At 41.1% G+C, this 23,746-nt stretch overlaps 1 protein-coding gene across 3 annotated transcripts in view; it reads right to left on the bottom strand.

Moving 5' to 3' along the window:
- The window catches only part of nags (N-acetylglutamate synthase), a 50,729-nt gene that overhangs the window by 13,036 nt on the left and 13,947 nt on the right, over positions 1-23,746 (bottom strand). For 2 of the 3 annotated variants that reach the window (XR_007250382.2, XM_048560244.2), the window contains exons 3-5: positions 20,451-20,664; positions 14,835-14,924; positions 6,545-6,725 (exon numbers count right to left, since the gene is read on the bottom strand). Coding sequence is in view for 2 of the 3 variants with exons in the window: in XM_048560244.2 (XP_048416201.1) it covers positions 6,545-6,725; positions 14,835-14,924; positions 20,451-20,664 (485 nt within the window). In the remaining variant the exon portion in view is untranslated. The remainder of the gene's footprint in view (positions 1-6,544; positions 6,726-14,834; positions 14,925-20,450; positions 20,665-23,746) is intronic. The other variant, XM_048560246.2, reaches the window with a different exon arrangement.

The following is a 23,746-nucleotide window of genomic DNA, read 5'->3' as shown; positions in this document are numbered from 1 at the left end:
GATTTCTTTGTGACGATCAAATTGAACCCCTTCATAATTTGAAGGACTTCTATTGGCTTAGCTCTTGATCTTCTCAACCTCAACTTTTTCAGTCGTTTCTGATATTTCAAACCTTGCTGTTCTGGAGTCTTCCTTGTAAATGGTTTTTTGCACTATCTCCAGCGCCTCTGTATCTTTTTTTTTCCAAAATCAAAAGTAATTCTGTCTTCAGAACCTCAAGTGGGATTCTCTGTAAATTTAACGGGCGGAATCTTGTGCTGTTCCAGGCTTGGGAAGCGAGGTGGCTAGTTGAAGCAAGTCGTGTGTGAGATCAAAAACTAAGCTCCCAACGGTGGGGTGAAACTTAGCTTTCAGAATTTTAAATTACCTGAGGGCAAGTGTCAGGAAGGCCATTGGTATGTATTTGCATGTTTAAGCTTACCGACCAGAATTAACTGGCCCTTCCCCATTAAATTTGCTGCAAGCGATCAATATACATTTTCAGGCAGGAGTCTGAAGACAAGTGGCATGCAGCAGGTAAGATACTTGACTGGCTCAGCCACATCTTTGGGCACTGTTACTGATGTCAGGCCATCGTTGAGATTGTGCATCAGTAGTTGCGTGGGCACATTGGGTGATCGGGGTGGTGGATGCTGGAGTGCAATGAGCGCAAGTCAAGCAGGCTGGCCAACGGAGGCAGTCTGTCTGTGGAAGGGAGGAATGGCCAGAACGTTGAGCTGCAGGAGTCCATTGAGAGGCTGGGTGTTGCTCTCGGCTTGTCCAGATGCACTTTACATGTGGTGCCAGGAATTCTAACCATTTAAGGTAATGGCAGGGCATCAACCTTTTTCCCATCCCTATCACGAGAGTTGCTGTATTCCTCAAGAATGTATATGTAATGAGTTGAGAACCAACTAATTGTGTGAGAAAAGCTGACCCAACCCCAAGTGGAAGAGATGCTCACTTCTATGCCCATGTTGAGTTTAAATTCCCTATCAGAAGTTTTTACCCAATATAACTTCTCTTCTTTTGAGATTTATTCCTCTATAAATGAATCCCAATGTTTGATTTGCAACTTATTAGCTTTGCTAATGGACATTGATATTTTAAGGATCTGTAAATCTGTATCAACTTGACATGGTCATTTCACTTCCAAGTTCATAGATATTCTTAATGCATATTCTTGTATTTTTTGACTGTAATACTTGTTTAACTATTGTTGACCTTTCACCAGTTTATAAACCCTTATTCACAAGATTTGCTGTGTTCCTCAAGCATGTATGTGTAATGAGTTGAGAACCCTTTCTTTTGAACCTCTACGCTATGTTGACTATCTTCCAAGATTTTCTTTCTTTCTCTTATTATTGCATCATCTCCCACACATCTGTATTGAAAATCATTTGCTATTTACTTGTCCATTCTGCACATTTAACACCTTGTATTAGTCTTCCTCAGTGTCATCCAAAAACTCAACTTGAATTCACCCAAGTTCAACGAGAAGCATAACAATAGAAACAAAATGTTTAACATTAACAAAATCTGGTTACGCATATGGAAGAGAAGACCATCTGGGTATTCTGATTAAACAAATTGGGAAGGGTGATTACATGCATGCCAGTATGGAAAATGGACTTTCTATACAGAAACTTGCTCCATTTCTTAGGCTTAGCCTCATTATGGAGTGTATCACAACCTGATAATGTCATTGTTGTAAAAGAGCTTACACAGCAAATGCACAATGTCCAGATCTTGTGTCCTTGCTCCGTTACCTCTCCCAAGTTGTTTTTTGGCTATGAAATCAGTTAATTCATGCTCTGATTGTTTTCTGCCTTCACCTACTTGATATTCTGTGCTGTTCACAAGTGGGCATTCTCCCCTAGAGGCAATTTCTCCATTGCCTTCTGGGTAGTTGGCTATTGGACTTCCAGAAGGACTGGAGTGCATGCCTTCATGCTCCACAAAAGCCAAGGTTCATCTGAGAATGTACAGTTGCCAGAATAAGGGTTTATAAACTGGTGAAAGGTCAACAATAGTTAAACAAGCATTACAGTCATAAAATACAAGAATATGCATTAAGAATATCTATGAACTTGGAAGTGAAATGACCATGTCAAGTTGATTTTACATTACTTTTGTGATTAGATAATAATGGATTTGTTGTAGCACACTTACCAGAATTTAATCCAATAGATGTTTAGATCTCTTCTTATTACGTGTCAAATTCATTCTTCATTCAGTAAACTTTGAGGATACAACTCCATGATTGAGGTATTTACTTTCTTCTTTCTGAATGCCAAATCACCATCAGTCCATCTACCCCTTTAAGCATTGCAAAATGTACATTCTCCCTTACTGTGTTGCCCTGATAGTCTATCTGGCCAATTGAACCCTACAGCCATGAGGAATGAGGCAGCCATGAGGAATGAGGTTAAACTCAGCAACAAAGAGATCATGTTGAATTTTCTTTAAGAAAACATTTGAAGAAAATATTGCACCACTTGCTATCACTTGTGAAAAAGTGTAATCTGGAAATGCAGTGATTTTTGTAGTAAATTGTTACTTTTGAGCAGAAATCGCCAAAAATATGCTGATGGTCCACACAGGATGATCTCCTTTGCCCTCAATATTTACGAGTAGACTGCATCATTCTGATTTAGAAATAGTTGCAAATACAGTAGTGCAATAAATCTATTTGGTACCCATAAAAATAAGACAGCACCATCACCCAAGGTCCAATGGCAGGTTGCAAATGCCTTGAACCTATAAAGGGAAGCTGGTGGGTATGGTGCTCACACAACCACTGAATCTGTAGCCTGGAAGGAAAGCATTGGGGTGGCTATTGATTTGTGACAAAATGATCTTGGCAGACTGCCCATAGTTATTTAGCAGTTTCGAGATGAGTCAACAAAAGTGGTCTTCCAAACAAACTCTGGAACTGTTGAAGGATCTCAGAACTAAAAAGTGCTCATTAAAGGCTGCACAGAAAATGCAAAAAAAAACAAGGAAATCAGAGTGTTTAATCTTATTCACAATATTTATAGTACTGAAGTAATAGTTCTATGAATTTTTGCTCCCGGTGTGGAGATTCAGCATCGGAGCAGAAACATTTCTAGTTTCCCCCAAGACCTGTTGGTTAAAATTGAGTAACATAAAATGATGTTTATTACTTATGGTGATGATGTAATATTCAAACATTATGCATGTTTCATATGGCATCTTGATCTGCTTAAAATACCTTGAATCCAGCTTTTTATTCTAGTTTCTCAGTGCACTATTTTGCTTGCTACAGTTAACGTTTTTGAAATTTCAGTTGCAAATTTCCTGCTTTTCTGAAGTTTCTTCAATTTTTGGTACTCTGCAAACCTGCTGTCTTTGAGACCTTTTTAACCACGGTTCATCAGTTCTAATAGTTCATTGGAAATATCCTAAAGGAAAAATGTCTTTGGTCTCAGGTTTCTCTTCACGTCCATTCCTAGGGATCTTCATTTAAGAAACTCGGTCCATGACTTAATGCTGGTTACATCTGTAGACCCATCCTACTAGAAGGCAGCAAAACTCTTGTTATTAATGGCAGCCCCCATGGCTTCAAACTGTGCCTAAGTTCTGGAAAACTGTTTGCATGCATTTTTGTTCCCATTTTCAAAACCTCCAAAGTTTTCTTAATGGATCTTCCCTGTCCATGTCTGAGGAAGACGTCATTAGGCATTTTCCATGCAAAGATATGTACACAACAATGTGGTTTTTCTGCTTGCACTACGTATGCATATGCTGTAGCTAATAGGCCACAAGAACAGGAACATGTGATGAAATTACTGAGATGTAGCCTTATTGAAGTATCAATTGTTTCATCATTCAATTAGATCATAGCTGATTTGTACCTTAGCTCAATTTATCTCCATATGTATTAATAATAATATAGCTCCATAACTCTTGATACTCATACCCAACAAAAATCTATATAACTCAGTCTTCAACAATTCAATTGACCCAGCAGCTGCAGTCTTTTGGGGTAGGGAGTTTCAAATTTCTGCTCTGACAGAAATGTTTTCCCAGTTTCATTTTTAAATCCATCACCTTAAATCTTGAGAGTAAGTCCCCTGTTAGAATTTTTCCACAAGATAAAATAGGTTTCTGCATCTACTGGACTAAATAAATCCCCTTGTTTTAAAGACCTTGATTAAATGAATGGAATGCAAGCCAAGCTTGTACAATCTAACCACAAAATTTAATACTTCAAACACTGATATAATCCTGGTGAACTTCACTGAGCCACTCCAATCCTTCCTGAGATAGGGTACACTTAAACCCAGGTTCCTGATGAGGGTGACCAAAATTCGATAACAAATGAAGCATCAGCTTCACTCTTGTACTCCACTATCTTCATATAAAATGTCAACATTCCGTTCAAATTATATATATGCACGCCTACATTTTTTCCCTAACTAAAAGAAATGCTTTCTTCTCTCTTTCCATGGCAATAATATCATCTTCTCACTCGAGATGTTTCTTTTCCAAAACAATGGCCTTCTCCATCTGGCATCTTGTCCTATCCAATTTGGTTTTGAATTTTAAAAAAGTAACTGATAATTCCATGACAAGTTATTAACATTCATCACATTGAACATCTTCAGTGCACACAATATTGTATCATTTCAAACTGCAGTGGTTGCTTCACTATATGTTGATTTCATTTATTTTGCTTTAGCAATTAGTCTTGTTTCTATCAATTAATCAAAAGTCACAATTTCTTTGTGCTTCTCAGTCACTACTTTCCTACAATTATACCAATATTATTCTTTTCCACCTATGCTTGACTGTATAATCTCAAACTAATCTTGCAAATCATTTCTGTTGTTTAAAACAAATCTCCAAAAACTCATGGATATTCTTTTGTGCAAAACACTCTTCCGCACCCCCCCCCCCCGACCCCACCAAGAACATCAACTTGTATTTATTTTGCATCTTTAATATAGTCAAAGGTGCCAAGGTTTTTCACAGGTAAGTTGTGAGAAAGTGTTTGGCATTAAGCTGCTAAAGGAAATGCCAGGACTGATAGCTAATTGGTTCAAGAGCAGAGATTTTGAAATTTCTCTCAATAGGTAGAAAAGATGGAGATTTTAAGGGGGGATTTCCAGAGTTTAGCACCAGTATGCTGAGGGAAGGTGACATGGTGACAGCAGCAGAAAGTTGGGATCTACAAAACAGAAGTGCAGAAGCACAGTTCTTGGAGGAAATTACAGAAATAGGGGCGAGCTCATGCATAGATTTGAACACAAGAATGAAAATTTGGAAGATGAGATTGTTTTGGGATTGGGAACAAATGTAGTTCAATGAGCACTGGAATGATCTGTCCTCTATAATTGAGTTAAACCATACAAAATTTGCAAACTTTTTCGGTCTGTGGAGACTCTTAAAGCACTTTTGTTCTGCATCAGGACAGGTTGCAGAAAAGGATTTATGATATCATTGGATATCCTTCTGAACTTGTGCCTTCCAATCACACACTTTCTCCATGTTGCATCACAACTTCACACTACTTATCAAAGACACGCTGGTCATTGATCCCCTGACCTTTTTCTCTCATGTTTTTCCCAAGCTTCAAATTTACTTTCCTCCTCTCTGTAATATCACAGTGTTGAAATCATGACACGTCTAGCTTTTAATTACTGTTGTAGGACATAGAAGTTCATATTCGCAGGCCAGAAGTTTCATTTCTGTCAACTGCATGCAAGCTTTTATAGCAAGTGTGTCATAATTTAACCGCTGCTTGTTAATTTATCTCCTGCTTTCCTCAATTTTTTTTAAACTGGTAGCTTCCTGCATAGCGAACTCATATATTTCACACTGGACCAAGCAACTTCTCCCAGCCCCAACACCATCGTTTGCCCTGACGCAGTTATCAGCAGTTGCCATTATATGAGCAGAGCCAATCAGAGCAGCAGGGAGTTCGTGAAGTACAAACTCGGTGATCCATTTTTGTTGATTCTATGTACATTATGCAACAAATACTAGATTTATATAAAGATAGGATGTGATTATTACATAGCTCACAGCATGACACTGGGCTGGTCCCAAAACCAGCCCAGCTCGTCCCCGCCCCCTAACCTGTTCTTCCTCTCACCTGTCCCCCCACTCCCACCTCAAGCCGCACCTCCATTTCCCACCTACTAACCTCATCCCGCCTCCTTGACCTGTCCGTCCTCCCCGGACTGACCTATCCCCTCCCCACCTCCCCACCTATACTCTCCTCTCCACCTATCTTCTCCTCTAACCATCTTTAGTCCGCCTCCCCCTTTCTCCCTCTTTATGTCAGAACCCTCTCCCCATCCCCCTCTCTGATGAAGGGTCTAGGCCCGAAACGTCAGCTTTTGTGCTGCTGAGATGCTGCTTGGCCTGCTGTGTTCATCCAGCTTCACACTTTGTTATCTTGGATTCTCCAGCATCTGCAGTTCCCATTATCTCTGATCACGGCATGACACTCCCCTGATTGAACAACTCTGAAATTTCCAATTTGTAATACATATAAATATGTAGTACGTGACAATTTTGAAGGATAGGATCGTACCTCTGTGACTGAAGAGCTCTGCGAGTATGGTGTTGGCAGAAGTGATGACTGCAGATGACTCTGATGGTATGTGATTGAGGAGATCCATGATCACTTTTGCCTTCTCTTCCTCTTTTTGACTAATCCAGTTGGCATTTGAAAGAAGATCTAGATCAGATGGAAGATTGATCTGTCCCACAACCTGTACCATGCAAAAACAAAGCTTATCAATCACTGAGGAACTTACTGAAATGGAAAACCATAGGCATAGGTCCCAGCTCACGCAGAATTTGGCTTGAGAGCTGCAAATGAATCCTACATTATGGAATGGATAGATCAGGGAATGTTATTCTGCAGTGATTGCCTTATTTTATCTTGATGTTTTGCAATGTGATTGTCAACTTTGAACCAAGATAATAAAATGTGAGGCTGGATGAACACAGCAGGCCAAGCAGCATCTCAGGAGCACAAAAGCTGACGTTTCGGGCCTAGACCCTTCATCAGAGAGGGGGATGGGGAGAGGGAACTGGAATAGTTAACTTTGAACCTGCTGTTTACAACTTTTTTTGGATAAAACAAGATACCAAGTCTTTTTGGGAGGACTAAATTTCAAATTTTTTTTACAAAATAGACTGCCATGAAGACAGGCCAGTAGATTTATATTAGGTGAAGAAAATTAGGAGTAAGAAAAATTAGTATCTAGGTTTTGCATAGCTCATCTGTTTAGATGAGAAATTTGGTGTCACCCTCAGACCAGACAAATACTCCTCGTCTTCACTCAAGATATTCATAACAGAGAAGTTCAAGATCACAAAGCAAAGGGACTGATTATTAAGGTTAAAATATGAGAGAAAGTGTTTCCTGAGATTAGGAGTAATAAACAGGACTTTTGAAACTTATTTATAAACATCATAATCAAGCAACTTGAATGTATAAGACTAAGCCTTCATTGGGTTGGAACCATTCTGAAATATTTAACTCATGCAACTTGCTGATTAAGGTCCAATTTTGAGGTAGGTTTCCTTCAAACAACTTCTACTTTCCAGGAGGCATGTTGGAACAATTACATTGTTCTGCTTTTGTTTTAGAGACATCTAAGAGAGTTTAGCAGGTATTCAGGTGAGGCTCTTGGAAACTACAGAACTTTTAAAATGGTTCCTAGTGAACTGAACAAGCCATGTACCAGTTTGAAGTTCTTGGGATTTGCTTCCTCAAGAATTGGAAATTTCAAAGCATTGTGGTGAAATTATGCACAGACTGGTCCAATTATACCTTTCACCGTCTCTGTACTCACTGAACCAATTCAATTCCACTGATTGCAGCATTTTGGAGCTTCCTACTAATTGTATTATACTTAAACAACTTATACTATATCCTATTAGAAATTCTTGTGAATCTATTTTATGCGAAGTTTAAGTATTTGTGTCCATTTGACACCATGTTTATCATGACAAGTTATATCAGAAAGGAGCTTCATTTTTATGCAGTAGGCACAATTTTCCATAATCAGGTGTTTATTTTAACTTGAGGGAATACGTGGGAAAGCCAGCAATGTAAGCTTACTCTTTGATTTAAGGTTTTAGCAAAGATTTGTAGCTTGGGTTGTGTGTGAGGTTGTTGACTTGCTTGATGAGCTGACTTGTTTTTGTTCAGATGTTTCATCACCGTGCTAGGTAACATCATCAGTGTGGTGATAAAGTGATCGTTGTTCTACTCCGCTTGGAATTTATACTGTCTGGTCCAATATGGTGAGTTTTGTCATTTCCGGTTTTGTTCTGTATGGGTTTGTATGTGAGGTCCAATTTTGTATGTTTGTTGATTGCCTTATGGATGAGAGCTGTGCCTCTCAGAATTCCTGTGCATGTCTCTGTTTGGCTTGGGCTACCGCAGTTTCGTTGGCCCAGTTAAACTGATGGTCCCTTCGTTATCTGAATGTACTGATATTAGGGCAAGTTCCTTGTGTCATTTTGCTGCTAGCTGATGTTCATATATTATGATAGCTAGTTTCCTTTTGTCTGTCCAGTGAAATGCTTGTGGCAGTCGTTACATGGTGTTTTGTAGACTACATTGGTTCTGCATGTTGTGGGAATGCCACAAACATTATATTGGACAGACAGGAAGGAAACTAGCCATCAGAATACATGAACATCAGCTAGCAGCAAAACGACACAACAAACTTTCCTTTAATATCAGTACACTCAGACAATGAATGCCATCAGTTTAACTGGGACAACATAACTATAGTAGCCCAAGCCAAACATAGACATGCACAAGAATTCCTAGAGGAATAGTTTTCAACCTATAATGCAATCAACAAACATATAGAATTGGACCCTGTATATAAAACTGTACAGAACAAAACCAGAAATGACAGTATTCGCTATAATGGACCGGACAGTATAAATTCCAAGCGAAGAAGAACAACATTGCTTCATCGAAGTCCTCACTGATGATGTCACTGAGCATGGCAACAGTGTCTGAATGAAAACAAGCTGGCTCAGCGAGCAAGCCAACAACCTCACCCTTGATTCGTGATTTATGTTATATAATGTATAGTTTCAAAAAAAAACTTTGAAAATGATCTGCAACAGTCCAGTGACCAAATATGCATTTGATAGGAAATACAAAATAAGGCAGATTGATCAGGGTTACAAAGCTAAATATTAGTGGTCTTGTGTATGACAAAGCAGCAAATCATTTGAGACATAAGCCTTCATATTGTAACAGCACTATATTGCATCTGCTCAAAAATCCAACCCATTATTATCTCAACATTGCACATTTCATGCACCATGTTGCCTTTGCTAAGTGCACAGCAATAACATCAACTTTGTTTGTCCTAGCAGCCTGATCTCCAGAAGAACAACGTTATGTTCTACATATTCTACCTGGCTACCACAATAAACAGTACCAAACCAAACATATGGGTACACATCGAATATGCATCACCAACTTAAATGACACAAAAGAATGTCGAAAGGAATAGAAAACTAAATGATCTTAAAAGGCCATGTGAAAAGAGCACTTGGTGATATAGCAATGGACTGGCTTTCAATCAAATTCCTTGTAAATGAAAGTCGATGCATGTGAGTGATCGGTCTTTGCTGATACAACCCTTATGTGATCCATCACGGGTAAAGCTGCCATGAAGTTTGGGATTTGGTGTTATACCCTACACTGTAGAGAGACTGCTCTTTTTGACTTGTGCTGTCTCCACTTAGTGTGCTGCACCTTGGTTTTTACTTTTTGCAAGGGATATTATTGTCTGCCTGTCAGGTGTTTCAGCAAACTCTTTACACAATATTACGCGTAATGTGGATCTCTGTGATATAGCTGTGGGTACATTCTCTGTCTGTCTCGATAGCAAGTGACTGCTGATGCCTGTGTTTCGTCACCTTAATTCATCACATTAAATTTATTCCATTGATTCCATTCTTGGGATTTGTGCATTTCTGGCAAGGTCAGAATTTGTTGTTTATTCCTAATTGTTCTTGAACTCAGTGGCTTGCTCACCCATTTAAGAGTGACTCAGATTGCTGTGGGGTGGAGTCACGTGGAGGACAGACCAGGTAAGGATGGCAGATTTCCTTCCTTAAAAGGGTGTTAGTGAACAAGATGGATTTTTATGGTAGTTGATAGCTTCCTGATTACCATCACTAAGTCTAGTTTTCAATTCCCAAATTATGAACTGAACTTAATTCCACCAGATTCCTTGATGGAATATAAACCCGTATCCCCAGAGCATTAGCTGGCCCTCTGAGTTACTATTGTAGTGAGATTACCATGACATTACCATCTCCCTTTTTATTCGATTTTAGTGCCCCCCACCAAACTCACTTGCGTAACAAAACATCAGTCCCTTACATCTAACATCAAATATTTGCGTTAAATAATTACTCCCACTTAAAAATGTGAACACCAACAATCATTCAACTTCAATGAAAATATTAGAAACTTATCATATCAACTGATTGTCATCTGTAGCACATAGAACATAGAACATAGAACATAGAACATTACAGCACAGTACAGGCCCTTCGGCCCTCGATGTTGTGCCGACCAGTCATACCGATCTCAAGCCTGTCTAACCTACACTATTCCATGTACGTCCATATGCTTGTCCAATGACAACTTAAATGTACCTAAAGTTGGCGAATCTACTACCGTTGCAGGCAAAGCCTTCCATTCCCTTACTACTCTCTGAGTAAAGAAACTACCTCTGACATCTGTCCTATATCTTTCACCCCTCAATTTAAAGCTATGCCCCCTCGTGCTCGCCGTCACCATCCTAGGAAAAAGGCTCTCCCTATCCCACCCTATCTAACCCTCTGATTATTTTGTATGTTTCAATTAAGTCACCTCTCAACCTTCTTCTCGCTAATGAAAACAGCCTCAAGTCCCTCAGCCTTTCCTCGTAAGACCTTCCCTCCATACCAGGCAACATCCTAGTAAATCTCCTCTGCACCCTTTCCAAAGCTTCCACATCCTTCTTATAATGCGGTGACCAGAACTGTACACAATACTCCAAGTGCGGCCGCACCAGAGTTTTGTACAGCTTCACCATAACCTCTTGGTTCTGGAACTCGATCCCTCTATTAATAAAAGCTACAACATTGTATGCCTTCTTAACAGCCCTGTCAACCTGGGTGGCAACTTTCAAGGATCTGTGTACATGGACACCGAGATCTCTCTGCTCATCTACACTGCTAAGAATCTTACCATTAGCCCTGTACTTTGCCTTCTGGTTACTCCTACCAAAGTGCATCACCTCACACTTGTCTGCATTAAACTCCATTTGCCACCTCTCAGCCCAGCTCTGCAGCTCATCTATGTCTCTCTGCAACCTACAGCATCCTTCATCACTGTCCACAACTCCACCGACCTTAGTGTCGTCTGCAAATTTACTAACCCATCCTTCTACGCCCTCATCCAGGTCATTTATAAAAATTACAAACAGCAGTGGACCCAACACCGACCCTTGCGGTACACCACTAGTAACTTGTCTCCAGGATGAACATTTCCCATCAACTACCACCCTCTAACTTCTTTCAGCAAGCCAATTTCCGATCCAAACTGCTACATCTCCCATCTATTAGTAAAGTGGATGCAGCAAGAATCTTTTTTGTAAATATGAATTTTAGTGACTTATCTGCATTCTACCAGCGCATTGCAAACCTGAAAGAGCTGTGGTAGTGGTAAGATTGTAGGGGTGGGGGTGGGAGAATGTGAAATAGGAGGATGTGGAGAATGGATGCTGAGGGTGGGTGTATGTACTACGTGTAGCCCTCTTAGAATCTTTCACATTTCAATAAATGGAACAACTTCTTCATCCCTGGAATCAACCTAGTGAACCACCTTGGAACTGTTCCCAATACATTCTAGAAAGATGACTTTTCTTTAAATAAAAGGGAAGCAGGTAGTCTCAACTAGAGAAAAGGAATCATGAGTGAATTAATAAAATTATTGGTCGGCAGCCCTGTATTTTCTCCATTAATTTAGGTCTTCTGTATATCACCACCTTGCTGAGGAGGGTGGGCGCAACACACTGGCAGGAAGCTCTGCCAGGTAGGAGACAAATCTGTGAGAATTGTGCAAGGTGACTTAACATGCAGTATAGCAAAAATGCGCACACTAATGAAGCCTTGCTACAACTGTTCAGCATATTGATGAAGCCACATTTGCAATATTACATAAAGCTTTGGTCTCAGTCTTTAAGAATAAGTGTATTTACATTGGGGGTAATTCAGAGAAGGTTTACTAGGTTGATAGCTGGGTTATCCCATGGGGAAATATTGAATGTATACTCACTAGAGCTCAACACAATGAGGGGTGAACTTATAGAAACACAAAAGGCTCAAAAGGAGCTTTAGAGTCAATGCTGAGAGGACGTTTTCCCATGTGGGGAATCTAGAAATAGAGAGGGCAGTTTCAACGTAAGAAGTCTCACATTCAAGCCAGAGATGGGGAAAAGCTTCCTCTCTGAGGTCCTAACTCTTTGGAATTTCCTACTTCAGGTCATTGAAGCTGAATGAGACGGATTTCTGTTCTATGAGGGAATCAAGAGCTATGGCTTTGTGGGGGATGGTAGGTTGGGAGGAGAAGTTCCTTGCAGTCCCATTTCTGATGTTTTGATGCTCTCTATGACTTTCCTTGTTCCCTCGTGTTGGAATCATTCGGTTTAATTTGCCTTCAACGCTGTTGCTGATTGAATTCATCTTTGGTAATTTACAACTCCCCAAGTGCAGCAGATTGGAGCCTCAGCACAACACAGAACTTGAACCAGTCTGTGAGCGTCTTCAGTACCTGGTCTACCTTTTAAACAGTGACCTTTGAGAATTAGATTTACTGCCTGTAATTTTATGGAAGGCATTTAGCTCAAACATTGGAATGATCATGGATCCTTCTGAACGAACTGAAATATTTACTTGTCAATTGCAACTGAAGTGTGACTATGGCAGATACACTGCTCAATAACTACTGAATGTAATCTGACTCTGCAGCACGGTTGCTACTTTAGTGCAGTGAGAGCCAAAAAAGAAATCCTATCACTTTTTAGGATCACACATCTATCAAATGCATCTTAACTTTCTCTACCAATCAGTAAATGTGTCTTACTGTCCATTTACAAAGCCATTAAATGGCACCCTCACAGAAACTGCCAGAGAAACTCAGCAGGTCTGGTAGCATATGTGGAGTGAGGAACAGATAAGATTTTGAGATAGTAGGAACTGCAGATGCTGGAGAATCTGAGATAACAAGGTTTAGAGCTGGATGAACACAGCAGGCCAAGCAGCATCAGAAGAGCAGGAAGACTGATGTTTCGGGCCTAGACACTTCCTCAGAAATCTTTGAAGAAGGGTCTAGGCCCGAAACATCAGCCTTCCTGCTCCTCTGATGCTGCTTGGCCTGCTGTGCTCATCCAGCTCTACACCTTGTTATCTCAGATAAGATTTTGAGTCTGGTATGAGTCGTCTTTAGAACTGGAAAGTCATATTGGACTTGAAATGTTAACTGTTCTCTCTCCACAGATGCTTTCAGATCTGCGGAGTTTCTCTGGCATTTTTGTTAATTTCGGATTTCCAGCATCTGCAGTAGTTTGATTTTAGTGTGGGACTGTTATAAAGAGCCTATTGTATAGACTGTTGATCTCTTAATTAGCTAAGAAAGTCATTTCCCTGAATTTGGAAGTGTGGTATGAAATAAGTACTGCAAAGTTACTACAGACTGCTTCTCAATACAGGAAAGTTACTGAGTAAATTAAGAACTTGGACACTATTAGTTACAGTCAAGTATTAAGCAGTGAAATTGAATAAGAGATCGCCGGGACCTGACATATTGATTAGATACTTCATTTCCTCAAACTTTCTGACTATTCTTTCGTCACAATTCTCCTTCCCTGTAAAAGTTGTTATTCCCCCATTATTAGATGAGCTCAGAGTTAAAATTGCCATAGACTTCATGTTTTCCTATTGGCCCTCATTTGTTGAAATTACCACTGCCCTGTGATCTTTTCTTTAATCTAATTCCCAACTGGGACAGCAAGAGAAGTATGGGAAGTCCTCATCCAACAAATTTCTGATCTCAAATTGCCACTGTTGGTGAACATAGCTGAGTCATGCTCCCATAGAGAGAAAGGAGCAAATCAGAAATGCTCTCTTGAGGTCACTGTTGTGCACCTTTCATCAACTGCTTTGTCATTCTGAGAAAAATCTCTTCCCAGAAGGGTAGAGTGCAGGGTTCAGGAAGGTTATAGGAGGGCTAAAAGGGAAAATAGTAAAATTATATTGTTAGTAAATGAGTTGTTACTTTGGCACTTGCTTACAATCAGCCTCCATTCAGTATAATAACTTTCTGTGCCAATTCTGCTAAAGTCTTTGAATGGAATGAATTTTGATCTGCTGATTTAACCCTCTTAAATAGGAGGGTGAATTTGCTTTTCATGCAAATAAAGGCAAGACAGCAAGCAAGTCAGCATCTCCACGTCTTATTGTATACTGACTGCTTTCCCTCAAATTTCTCTCTGATTTGGCAGGGGAACATTCTGGCTTTGATTTGGTGTCTTACCTTATTTACGACAGAGATTTGGAAAAAAGTGCAATAATAAGTAACAGCATAAAAGAAGAGGGTTCCGAGTTATCAAAATATAGGCCTACATTTAAAGATAATTGGACTTGGAATTCCATAAAGAGACAAGTCCGCTTTTGCCAATTTCTGCCACTGACGGTAGAAGCAGGTTTACCAGAGAAGAAGTGGGGTATATGTCCAACCATCTTCTTAATGGGCTGGTGCCAAAATTATTCCACCAACCTACCTGAAGGTTCTCCCCACATCTGGTACCAAGAGAGATTCGATGTTGAAAACGCCCATTGGCACTTGAAGCGGCGCTTTGAGAACGACGAAACTGAAAAACAATTACAATGAGGTCTTCTTGTCTAATGCAGGCCAGCTGCAGAAGAGTATCTGAAACTGGCAATGCCCAGGGATGGCACCTTTTACCAATGATGCTGGAACGAATGGCTACCGTACTCTTCCAGTCAGTGACCCATACTTACTCCTGGTAGGGCTTGATGTGGAATGAACCAATGTTCTGGATAACACTAAAACCTGGAAAATCTGCATTATTAAACTGATGCCTTAATGAATTGTTAGGCTCATCAAAATGTGGGCCATTGGTTCTGATAAAATTGGACAATGCAGCACCTTTCCAAATTCATGCACTTGTTATCAGCATTAAGTATTCCCAGGTCGGCTTATAACATTTTAAATTAGTTTAACTGTGAACCACCTGAATTAGGGAAGAGGCTGCATTAAGCACTTCAAGTCATCTTCTAGTAAAGGCGGAGGCAGAGTAAAGCTCCTTTTACCCTTCCTGAAGAATGTGCTATAATTCCAATCGATTTCCAACACAAGTCAACTTTTATGATCCTTGAATGACTGCAAGTTTTAGTGCCAAATTGAGCCAAGAGGATGGGTTATGATGTAATGTGATCATAAGTGATCAACAGAAATTGGGTTGAAGTTGCCAAAAATCGTGGATTGTGGGATCTTTAGACAATAGATAGAAAAGTTTCCATCTCGTGTTGATTTGCAACCCAATTCCTGAGGTATGCTATCCAAATCCATAAACAAAACAAACCTATACAGCACTGTTAATTAAAGTAGAAGGAACGTATTAGGGAGAACACAGAATACATACAAGACAATCATCTAATTAGTGTTTCCAGAAATGCCTGATTCAATGGTGGTACTGCACCATCAAAACTCTTTTGTGCATGATTTTCAGCCAATAGCAGCACGATGCTTAACTTGATCTGGGTGCTTCGTCAATGTTCCTGTGGACATTACTGGAATTTAGTAAAGGATATGGATTTAGAGGGAGCCCAGCAAAGTGGATTTACAAGCTGTTAACATGGCAGAAAACAGGGAGGAGGAGTTAATAGGAGTATTTCAGAGTAGTGGGATTGGTTACTGGCTCTGTGGGGAAGGCGGGAAGGTCAATTCTAGAGCCATTTCTATTAATCGTGTGTGTCAATGATTTGGACAGATGTAGGGAATGGCGTTAAACGTCACAGAAAATGCCCAACTCAAAGATACAATTCCTTCGAAGACCAAAGGAAGCTGCAAAGAGACATTGATGAGATGTTAGATCAACTAAAATGGAATTAACTGAAAGTATGAGGTGAAAGATTAATATCAATGGCAGTAGACTGAAGTGTTGTGGCAAGGTAGAAGGATTTAAGTTTACAGGTTAACAAGACAGGAAAGACTGCACTCTAGCTGATAACATTATCACAATAGAAATTAAGGTGTAGGATAGAAAGTCTAAGAGTTAATGATAAGTCTATATAAATGTTGAAAAAAGCCTCAGTTGGTATCCTGAATGCAATGTTGACTTCCTCACTATAGGAGGACTATTAATACTTTAAAGATGGTACAACCCAGATTTAAGATAATAAAATGTGAGGCTGGATGAACACAGCAGGCCAAGCAGCATCTCAGGAGCACAAAAGCTGACGTTTCGGGCCTAGACCCTTCATCAGAGAGGGGGATGGGGTGAGGGTTCTGGAATAAATAGGGAGAGAGCGGGAGGCGGACCGAAGATGGAGAGAAAAGAAGATAGGTGGAGAGAGTATAGGTGGGGAGGTAGAGAAGGGAGAGGTCAGTCCAGGGAAGACGGACAGGTCAAGGAGGTGGCATGAGGTTAGTAGGTAGATGGGGGTGCAGCTTGGGGTGGGAGGAAGGGATGGGTGAGAGGAAGAACAGGTTAGGGAGGCAGACACAGGTTGGACTGGTTTTGGGATGCAGTGGGTGGAGGGGAAGAGCTGGGCTGGTTGTGTGGTGCAGTGGGGGGAGGGGACGAACTGGGCTGGTTTAGGGATGCGGTGGGGGAAGGGGAGATTTTGAAACTGGTGAAGTCCACATTGATACCATTAGGCTGCAGGGTTCCCAGGCGGAATATGAGTTGCTGTTCCTGCAACCTTCGTGTGGCATCATTGTGGCACTGCAGGAGGCCCATGATGGACATGCCATCTAAAGAATGGGAGGGGGAGTGGAAATGGTTTGCGACTGGGAGGTGCAGTTGTTTGTTGCGAACTGAGCGGAGGTGTTCTGCAAAGCGGTCCCCAAGCCTCCGCTTGGTTTCCCCAATGTAGAGGAAGCCACACCGGGTGCAGTGGATGCAGTATACCACATTGGCAGATGTGCAGGTGAACCTCTGCTTAATGTGGAATGTCATCTTGGGGCCTGGGATAGGGGTGAGGGAGGAGGTGTGGGGGCAAGTGTAGCATTTCCTGCGGTTGCAAGGGAAGGTGCCGGGTGTGGTGGGGTTGGAGGGCAGTGTGGAGCGAATAAGGGAGTCACGGAGAGAGTGGTCTCTCCGGAAAGCAGACAGGGGTGGGGATGGAAAGATGTCTTGGGTGGTGGGGTCAGATTTACTTGGATACTCTCTGGTAGATGGAAATACAAGCATGCAGGAAGACTTGAAACTTTGAGACTTCCTTGACGGAACAATACAAGATTATGGACCAATAAATATACAATTAAAATAACGAAATGATGTAACAGAGAAGATTGTTTTCTGTCGGTGATGGGCCAGAAATACAGGATTAAAGTCAAAATATTGACAACAGCAAAGAGGCGAAACTTTTTTTAACAAAGGAAATTGAGAGGAATTCATTTCCAGGATTGTGTGTGAGCAAGGTCAACAGAAAGATTAGTCTGAATGAATGAATGCGTCAAAAAAGGGTTGGAGGACGTTCAGGAACAAAATGCGCAAGTGGGATTAAAACTAACTCCTAATTTGGTTGAGCTGAATGGCTGGTTCCACTCTGAAACATCCATGAATTTTTATGTAAGTTGGTCCATTTGCCAAGCTTTGAATTCTGGGCGAAGGAGCTCTGATCAAAACTTCGGAAGGCTTTCTTTATTTCATCCTGTGTTATGTTTGTGTCTGGGTTCCCTTTCAGAATGGCAGGCAGTGACCAGTGGTGTTCTACAAGGTTCGGTGCTGGGACCGCAGCTATTTACAATATACATTAATGATATAGATGAAGGCATTAAAAGTAATATTAGCAAATTTGCTGATGACACAAAGCTGGGTGGCAGGGTGAAATGTGGGGAAGATGTTATGAGAATACAGGGTGACTTGGACAGGCTAGGTGAGTGGATGGATGCATGGCAGATGCAGTTTAATGTTGGTAAATGTGTGGTTATTCACTTTGACAAGAACAGGAAGGCAAATTACTATCTAAATGGAGTCAAGTTAGGTAAAGGGGAAGTTCAACAAGATCTGGGTGTTCTTGTACATCAGTCAATGAAAGCAAGCATGCAGGTACAGCAAGCAGTGAAGAAAGTTCGTGGCATGCTGGCCTTCATAACAAGAGGAATTGAGTATAGGAGCAAAGAGGTCCTTCTGCAGCTGTACAGGGCCCTGGTGAGACTGCACCTGGAGTATTGTGTGCAGTTTTGGTCTCCAAATTTGAGGAAGGACATTCTGGCTATTGAGGGACTGCAGCGTAGGTTCACGAGGTCAATTCCCGGAATGGCGGGACTATCATATGTTGGAAAGTTGGAGCGACTGGGCTTGTATACGCTTGAGTTTAGGAGGATGAGAGGGGATCTGATTGAGACGTATAAGATTATTAAGGGATTGGACAATCTGGACGCATGAAGTATGTTTCCATTGATGGGGGAGTCCAGAACCAGAGGACACAGTTTAAAAATAAGAGGTGAGCCATTTAGAACAGAGTTGAGGAGAAACTTCTTCACCCAGAGAGTGGTGGATATATGGAATGCTCTGCCCCAGAAGGCAGTGGAGGCCAAGTCTCTGGATAGTTTCAAGAAAGAGATTGATAGAGCTCTTAAAGATAGTGGAATCAAGGGTTATGGGGATAAGGCAGGAACAGGATACTGATTGTGGATGATCAGCCATGATCATAATGAATGGTGGTGCTGGCTCGAAGGGCTGAATGGCCTACTGTTGCACCTATTGTCTATTGTCTATTTAGCTACTGTTAAACTATTGCATTGACCAATTGCAGGGAGGCCCCACCCATCCCCAAAATGAATGTGTACAAAATACACAAAAAGATACGTTTGCTGAGAAGCAAGTTTTCAATATTACAGACTGATTGATTTGTAAAAATTCAATGTATTTATTGCACACTTCCATTGCTATTTTAACTTCAAATAATGGTCTAACTCTTTCTTTTTCTAAAATAACAGGGACGGAAATTCAGAAAGTGTGAGGTATTACTTTTAATACTTGGGAGAATTTTACAGTCTTAAATGTGAATTTGAAAATGTAGTCTACATTAAAAATATTCCTCCACACTTTCCTTCTGCAATAGTGAAAAACAGAACCACATTTGAGTTTGAAATCCCTTGATCTATTCTTTGACAATTCAGGAATGAGGAATTGTTAAGAATTTTCTGTTCTTCATGGTGAAATATAACAATGCTTCTTATTACAGACAAATACTAAGTTATAGTCGTCCTTGATTATCTGATATTGCTGTTTGAGGCCAACCCAGTGAAAATCAGAAGCTTGTTCCAGAAAACTGAAAGGATCACGTTCTGATCCAGTGTGCATTCAGCCTCTTCATTTAACCCCTCATTTGATTCCATTTCTTCTGAATCAGCATAAAAACTGCTGAATCGTTCATTTATTATCTTTTAACACATGTACACTAGTTGGGAGGAGTTTAGAGAACAAAAGATCCAAGTATCCATGGTACAATTATTCATAATGTAGAGTTTTCCTCAGGGATGAATGTTGCTTCTTTTTAAGTTTTGGTTCATGAATTTCAAGGACAGTTTCTGGTATTTGAAAGCGTTATCCTGATCGAGTAGGTACTTAGTATTTGACTAAAATCTTTCACTTACGCAATGTGTGCCTGTATTCAATCATAACAGAACACACCCTCGGATATTCAGTGCCTTCATTTACACTTTGCATTCGTCCTTCACTTCTCACCTCAAAGGTTGAGAACTGCTTTCCTAAGTAGGGTCTACCACTGTTGTGGGTGGGACTGCAGAGGATGATAAACTATACACCATCTCAAGATCAGGAATACTTGCCTGTGTAGTGCTCCACTGAGCACTTTAATGTGGGGGTGCATTATTATACCCAAAGGGCAGCAAGGATTTAAAAGAATCACTGCAGCACCTTCAGAGTGACAGAAAGAATACCAGTTCAGAAAACTGAGAGAGTGAGGGTACAAGCTAGTATTGGGTGGTCTTCGAAGTGGGAGAAGCCAAAAGGTTAGTGATGGAGTGTCTAATTGCCTTTTTCTACATTATTTAAACATGAAAAATTAACCAATTGCCAGGCTATCACACTCTACCTGTGGAATAACAACCTAATTAACTATTCATTATAGGAGATCCTGACATACCATGCACAAGCAAGGAAAACTAACTGACTCACCTTTCTGTCACAGTCCTGAAGACCTCCAGAATTGTTCAGAAACATCACTTTCAGGGGTTGCATTAACTTGGCAATTGTTGCTGCGACACCCAAGGAATTTAGAAGCACTAATTGTCCGTCAGAGGTCTCTCCCACAGAGCAGATGATAGGAATGTGACCAGACTCCAGGCTCCAATTTAATAGATCTTCCTCCACCGATATTACGTTCCCAAAACTATATGATAAAAATCAGTGTCAAACCAACTGCTTCTATAGCTGTCTTTGGCAGTCGAACAACATAAGAAATTGACGTGGCCCAGTGGCCCTAGGATCACTCTCATTGCAAAGTGCACTTAAGATGATTAAATGCTTTTATAAAATAAATGGGTGTAAACTGTTTCCTCTGGACAGGAAATTCAGAGCTAGTGAGCAGGACCTTGAGAGAGAGAGAGAGAGAGAGATAGTGAGTGAGTGTGTGAGAGTGAGAGTGAGACAGAGAGTGAAAGGGAGTGATAGACAGAGGGGGAGAGAGTGTGTGACAGGGAGAGACAATGTGAAAGAGCGAGTGTGAAAGGGGAGGGGAGAGAGAGAGAGCAGGAGTGGGAGAAGAGAGTTTAAAGTATTGGCAAAAATCTGTAGCTCATGTTGTGGATGAGATTATTGACCTGCTCGCTGAGCTGGCTTGTTTTTGTCCAAGTATGAGAGACAGTATGTGAGGGAGAGAGTAAGAGAGAGACAGAGACCATTCATTCAGCTGCAAAGCCTGGAAGCACTTCACACAGCACAGGGGAAATCCAGAACTTCGTCTTCCAAAATGCTGGAAGGGCTTGAGAGTTTACAAATGAAAATTGATACATTTTTGTTAGTCAACAGTATTACATTATACAGAACTATTTTGGATAATTGAATTAAGATACAGATCAGTTATAATCCAATTGAATTATGGTAGAGGATTGACTGACTGAATTGGTTCCTCTTGCTCCTAAGTTTTAACTAAGACCATTAAAGCAAAAATCATGCAGCGTTATAATAACCCTTTTAGGCTAGATAGTCCTTCTGTTGAATATGAGTGACATCTTTTGTATACATATAGTCCTATATTTTCCGAAGGGATAGGGAATATGCTATAGGAAAGGAAATTCTGCAAATCTCATCTGATCTGACTTAAGTGTGACTATCGACCCACAGCAACAGCTTGACTCTTAAGTGCCCTCTGAAATTAGCCACGCAAGCCACCCAGTGGTATCTAACCAATATAGCGTTTGATAAAAAGGAATGATACTAAACAGACCACCTGGCATCAAACAAAGCACCAGAAGTGACAATGATATACACAGTCCTGTTAACACTGCAAAGATTTTTCTGCTAGTATCTAAAGGCTTGTGACAAAATTGGGAGAGCTGTCCGATGGACTAATCAAACAACAAACTGTTATAGTCATTGTCACAGAATAACACCTTCCAGCCAATTTGCCAGATCCCACCTTCACTATCACCAGGTATGCCCTTTCTCACCAAACAAACAGACTCCGCATAGGTGGGAGCTCAATGGCTATAGTTAGGAAAATACTGCCCTGCGAGACCTCGACATTGACTCCAGACCTCATGAGGTCTGAAGTCATTAAGTTAAATATGGGAAAACAGACAACCTCCACTTCCTCCTACCCACCCACTCTTGGAAGAAGCACTGAGCGAGGCAAGGGCAGAGAATCTACCCTGAGTAGGGGGTTGAGGCTGGTTCATTGTTCTGCATTGTTCGTTACCATGCTGAGTAACATCATTAGTACGGCCTCCAATGAAGCGTCGGTGTGTTTTCCCGCTAGGTTTTTAAACTCTAGGGTCCATTGATCTGGATTGCCTCACTTCCGGTTTTCCTTCCCAGTGGGTCTGGTTCTATGAGTTTATTAATGGCTTTCTTCGTGGAGTGCCAGGTTTCGAGGAATTCCCGTGCCTGTCTCTGCTTAGCTTGTCCCAGGATTTTGGTGTTGTCCTCGTTGAAGCGGTGGTTCTCCTTATCTATATGGATTGAGATGAGTGAGTATGGTCGGGTACCCTTGTTGTTAGTTTCCTTCATGTTTGTCTGATGTAGTATTTCTCACAGTCTCTGCAGGGGATCTTATAGATGACATTGGTCCTGTTCATGGCAGGGAATGGGTTTTCAGTTCGGGTGAGCAGTTGTCGTAGGGTTGATGTGGACCTATGTGCCACTCTGATGCCCAGCGGTCGTAGGAGTCTTGTAGTTGGTTCCGATGTGTTCCTGATTTAGGGTGGTGTGATGAATGTGTCAGGGTGTGTAGTATCTTCCTGATGTTGTTCGTGTAGGGGACTTCAATGTCTATTATCAAGAATGGCTGAGAAGTGCCACTACAACCTGCATTAGCCAAGTCCTAAAGGACATAAAAACTGAAAGAAGTCCAGACGCTGGAAAAGCTCAGCAGGTCTGACAGCATCTGTGGAGAGAAAGCAGAGTTAGTATTTAAGGTCAAGTGACTCTTCCTCAGGACTGAGTTCTGGTTTAGAGGGTTGGGGCTATAGGGAGAGGCTGAATAGGCTGGGGTTATATTCCCTGGAGCATCAAATGCTGAGGGGTGACCTTTATTAGAGGTTTATAAAATCATACAGGACATGGATAGGGTGAATAGCCAAGGTCTTTTCTCCAGGGTAGGGAAGTCCAAAACTAGAGGGCACAGGTTTAAGGTGAAAGGGGAAAGATTTAAAAGGGACCTGAGGGGCAATTTTTTCACACAAAGGGTGGTGTGCATATAGAATGAGCTGCCAGAGGAAGTAGTGGACGCCGGAACAGCTACAACACTTATAAGACACCTAGACAGGTACCTTGAATAGGAAGTGTTTAGAGGGATATGGGCCAAACGCTGGCAAATAGGTCTAGATTAATTCAGGATATGTAGTTGGCATGAACAATTCGGGCCGAACAGTCTGTTTCCATATTGTACATCTCTGTGATGTTTTCTCTGAACTCTCCCTAAAGGACATAGTTGCTTGACTGGGCCTGTGGTAGGTGGTGAGGACCACCAACAAGAGGGAAGAGTATACTTAACCATGTCCTCTCCAACTTAACTGTAGCAGATCCATCTGGCCATGATTACGGCAGTAGGAGAAACAAGTAGGAGCCAAAATTGGAAAGGATGTTTACTGTTGTGGTTGAGATTAGAAAACTAGGGGACAGTGTTTTAAAATTAGGCGTCGCCCTTCTAGGACAGAGATGTGGGGAGTTCTTTTCCTGTTAGAGGGTTGCAAATCTCACCTGGTCTGGACCTGTGACTTATTGGAGCTCTCTGATTGAGAAGGCTGGGGAGG

This window comes from Stegostoma tigrinum, chromosome 31 (assembly GCF_030684315.1).
Source record: "Stegostoma tigrinum isolate sSteTig4 chromosome 31, sSteTig4.hap1, whole genome shotgun sequence".
Taxonomy (NCBI): Eukaryota; Metazoa; Chordata; class Chondrichthyes; order Orectolobiformes; family Stegostomatidae; genus Stegostoma; species Stegostoma tigrinum.
Note: the sequence above shows the minus strand (reverse complement) of the source record. Positions and strands in the feature narration are given on the sequence as shown.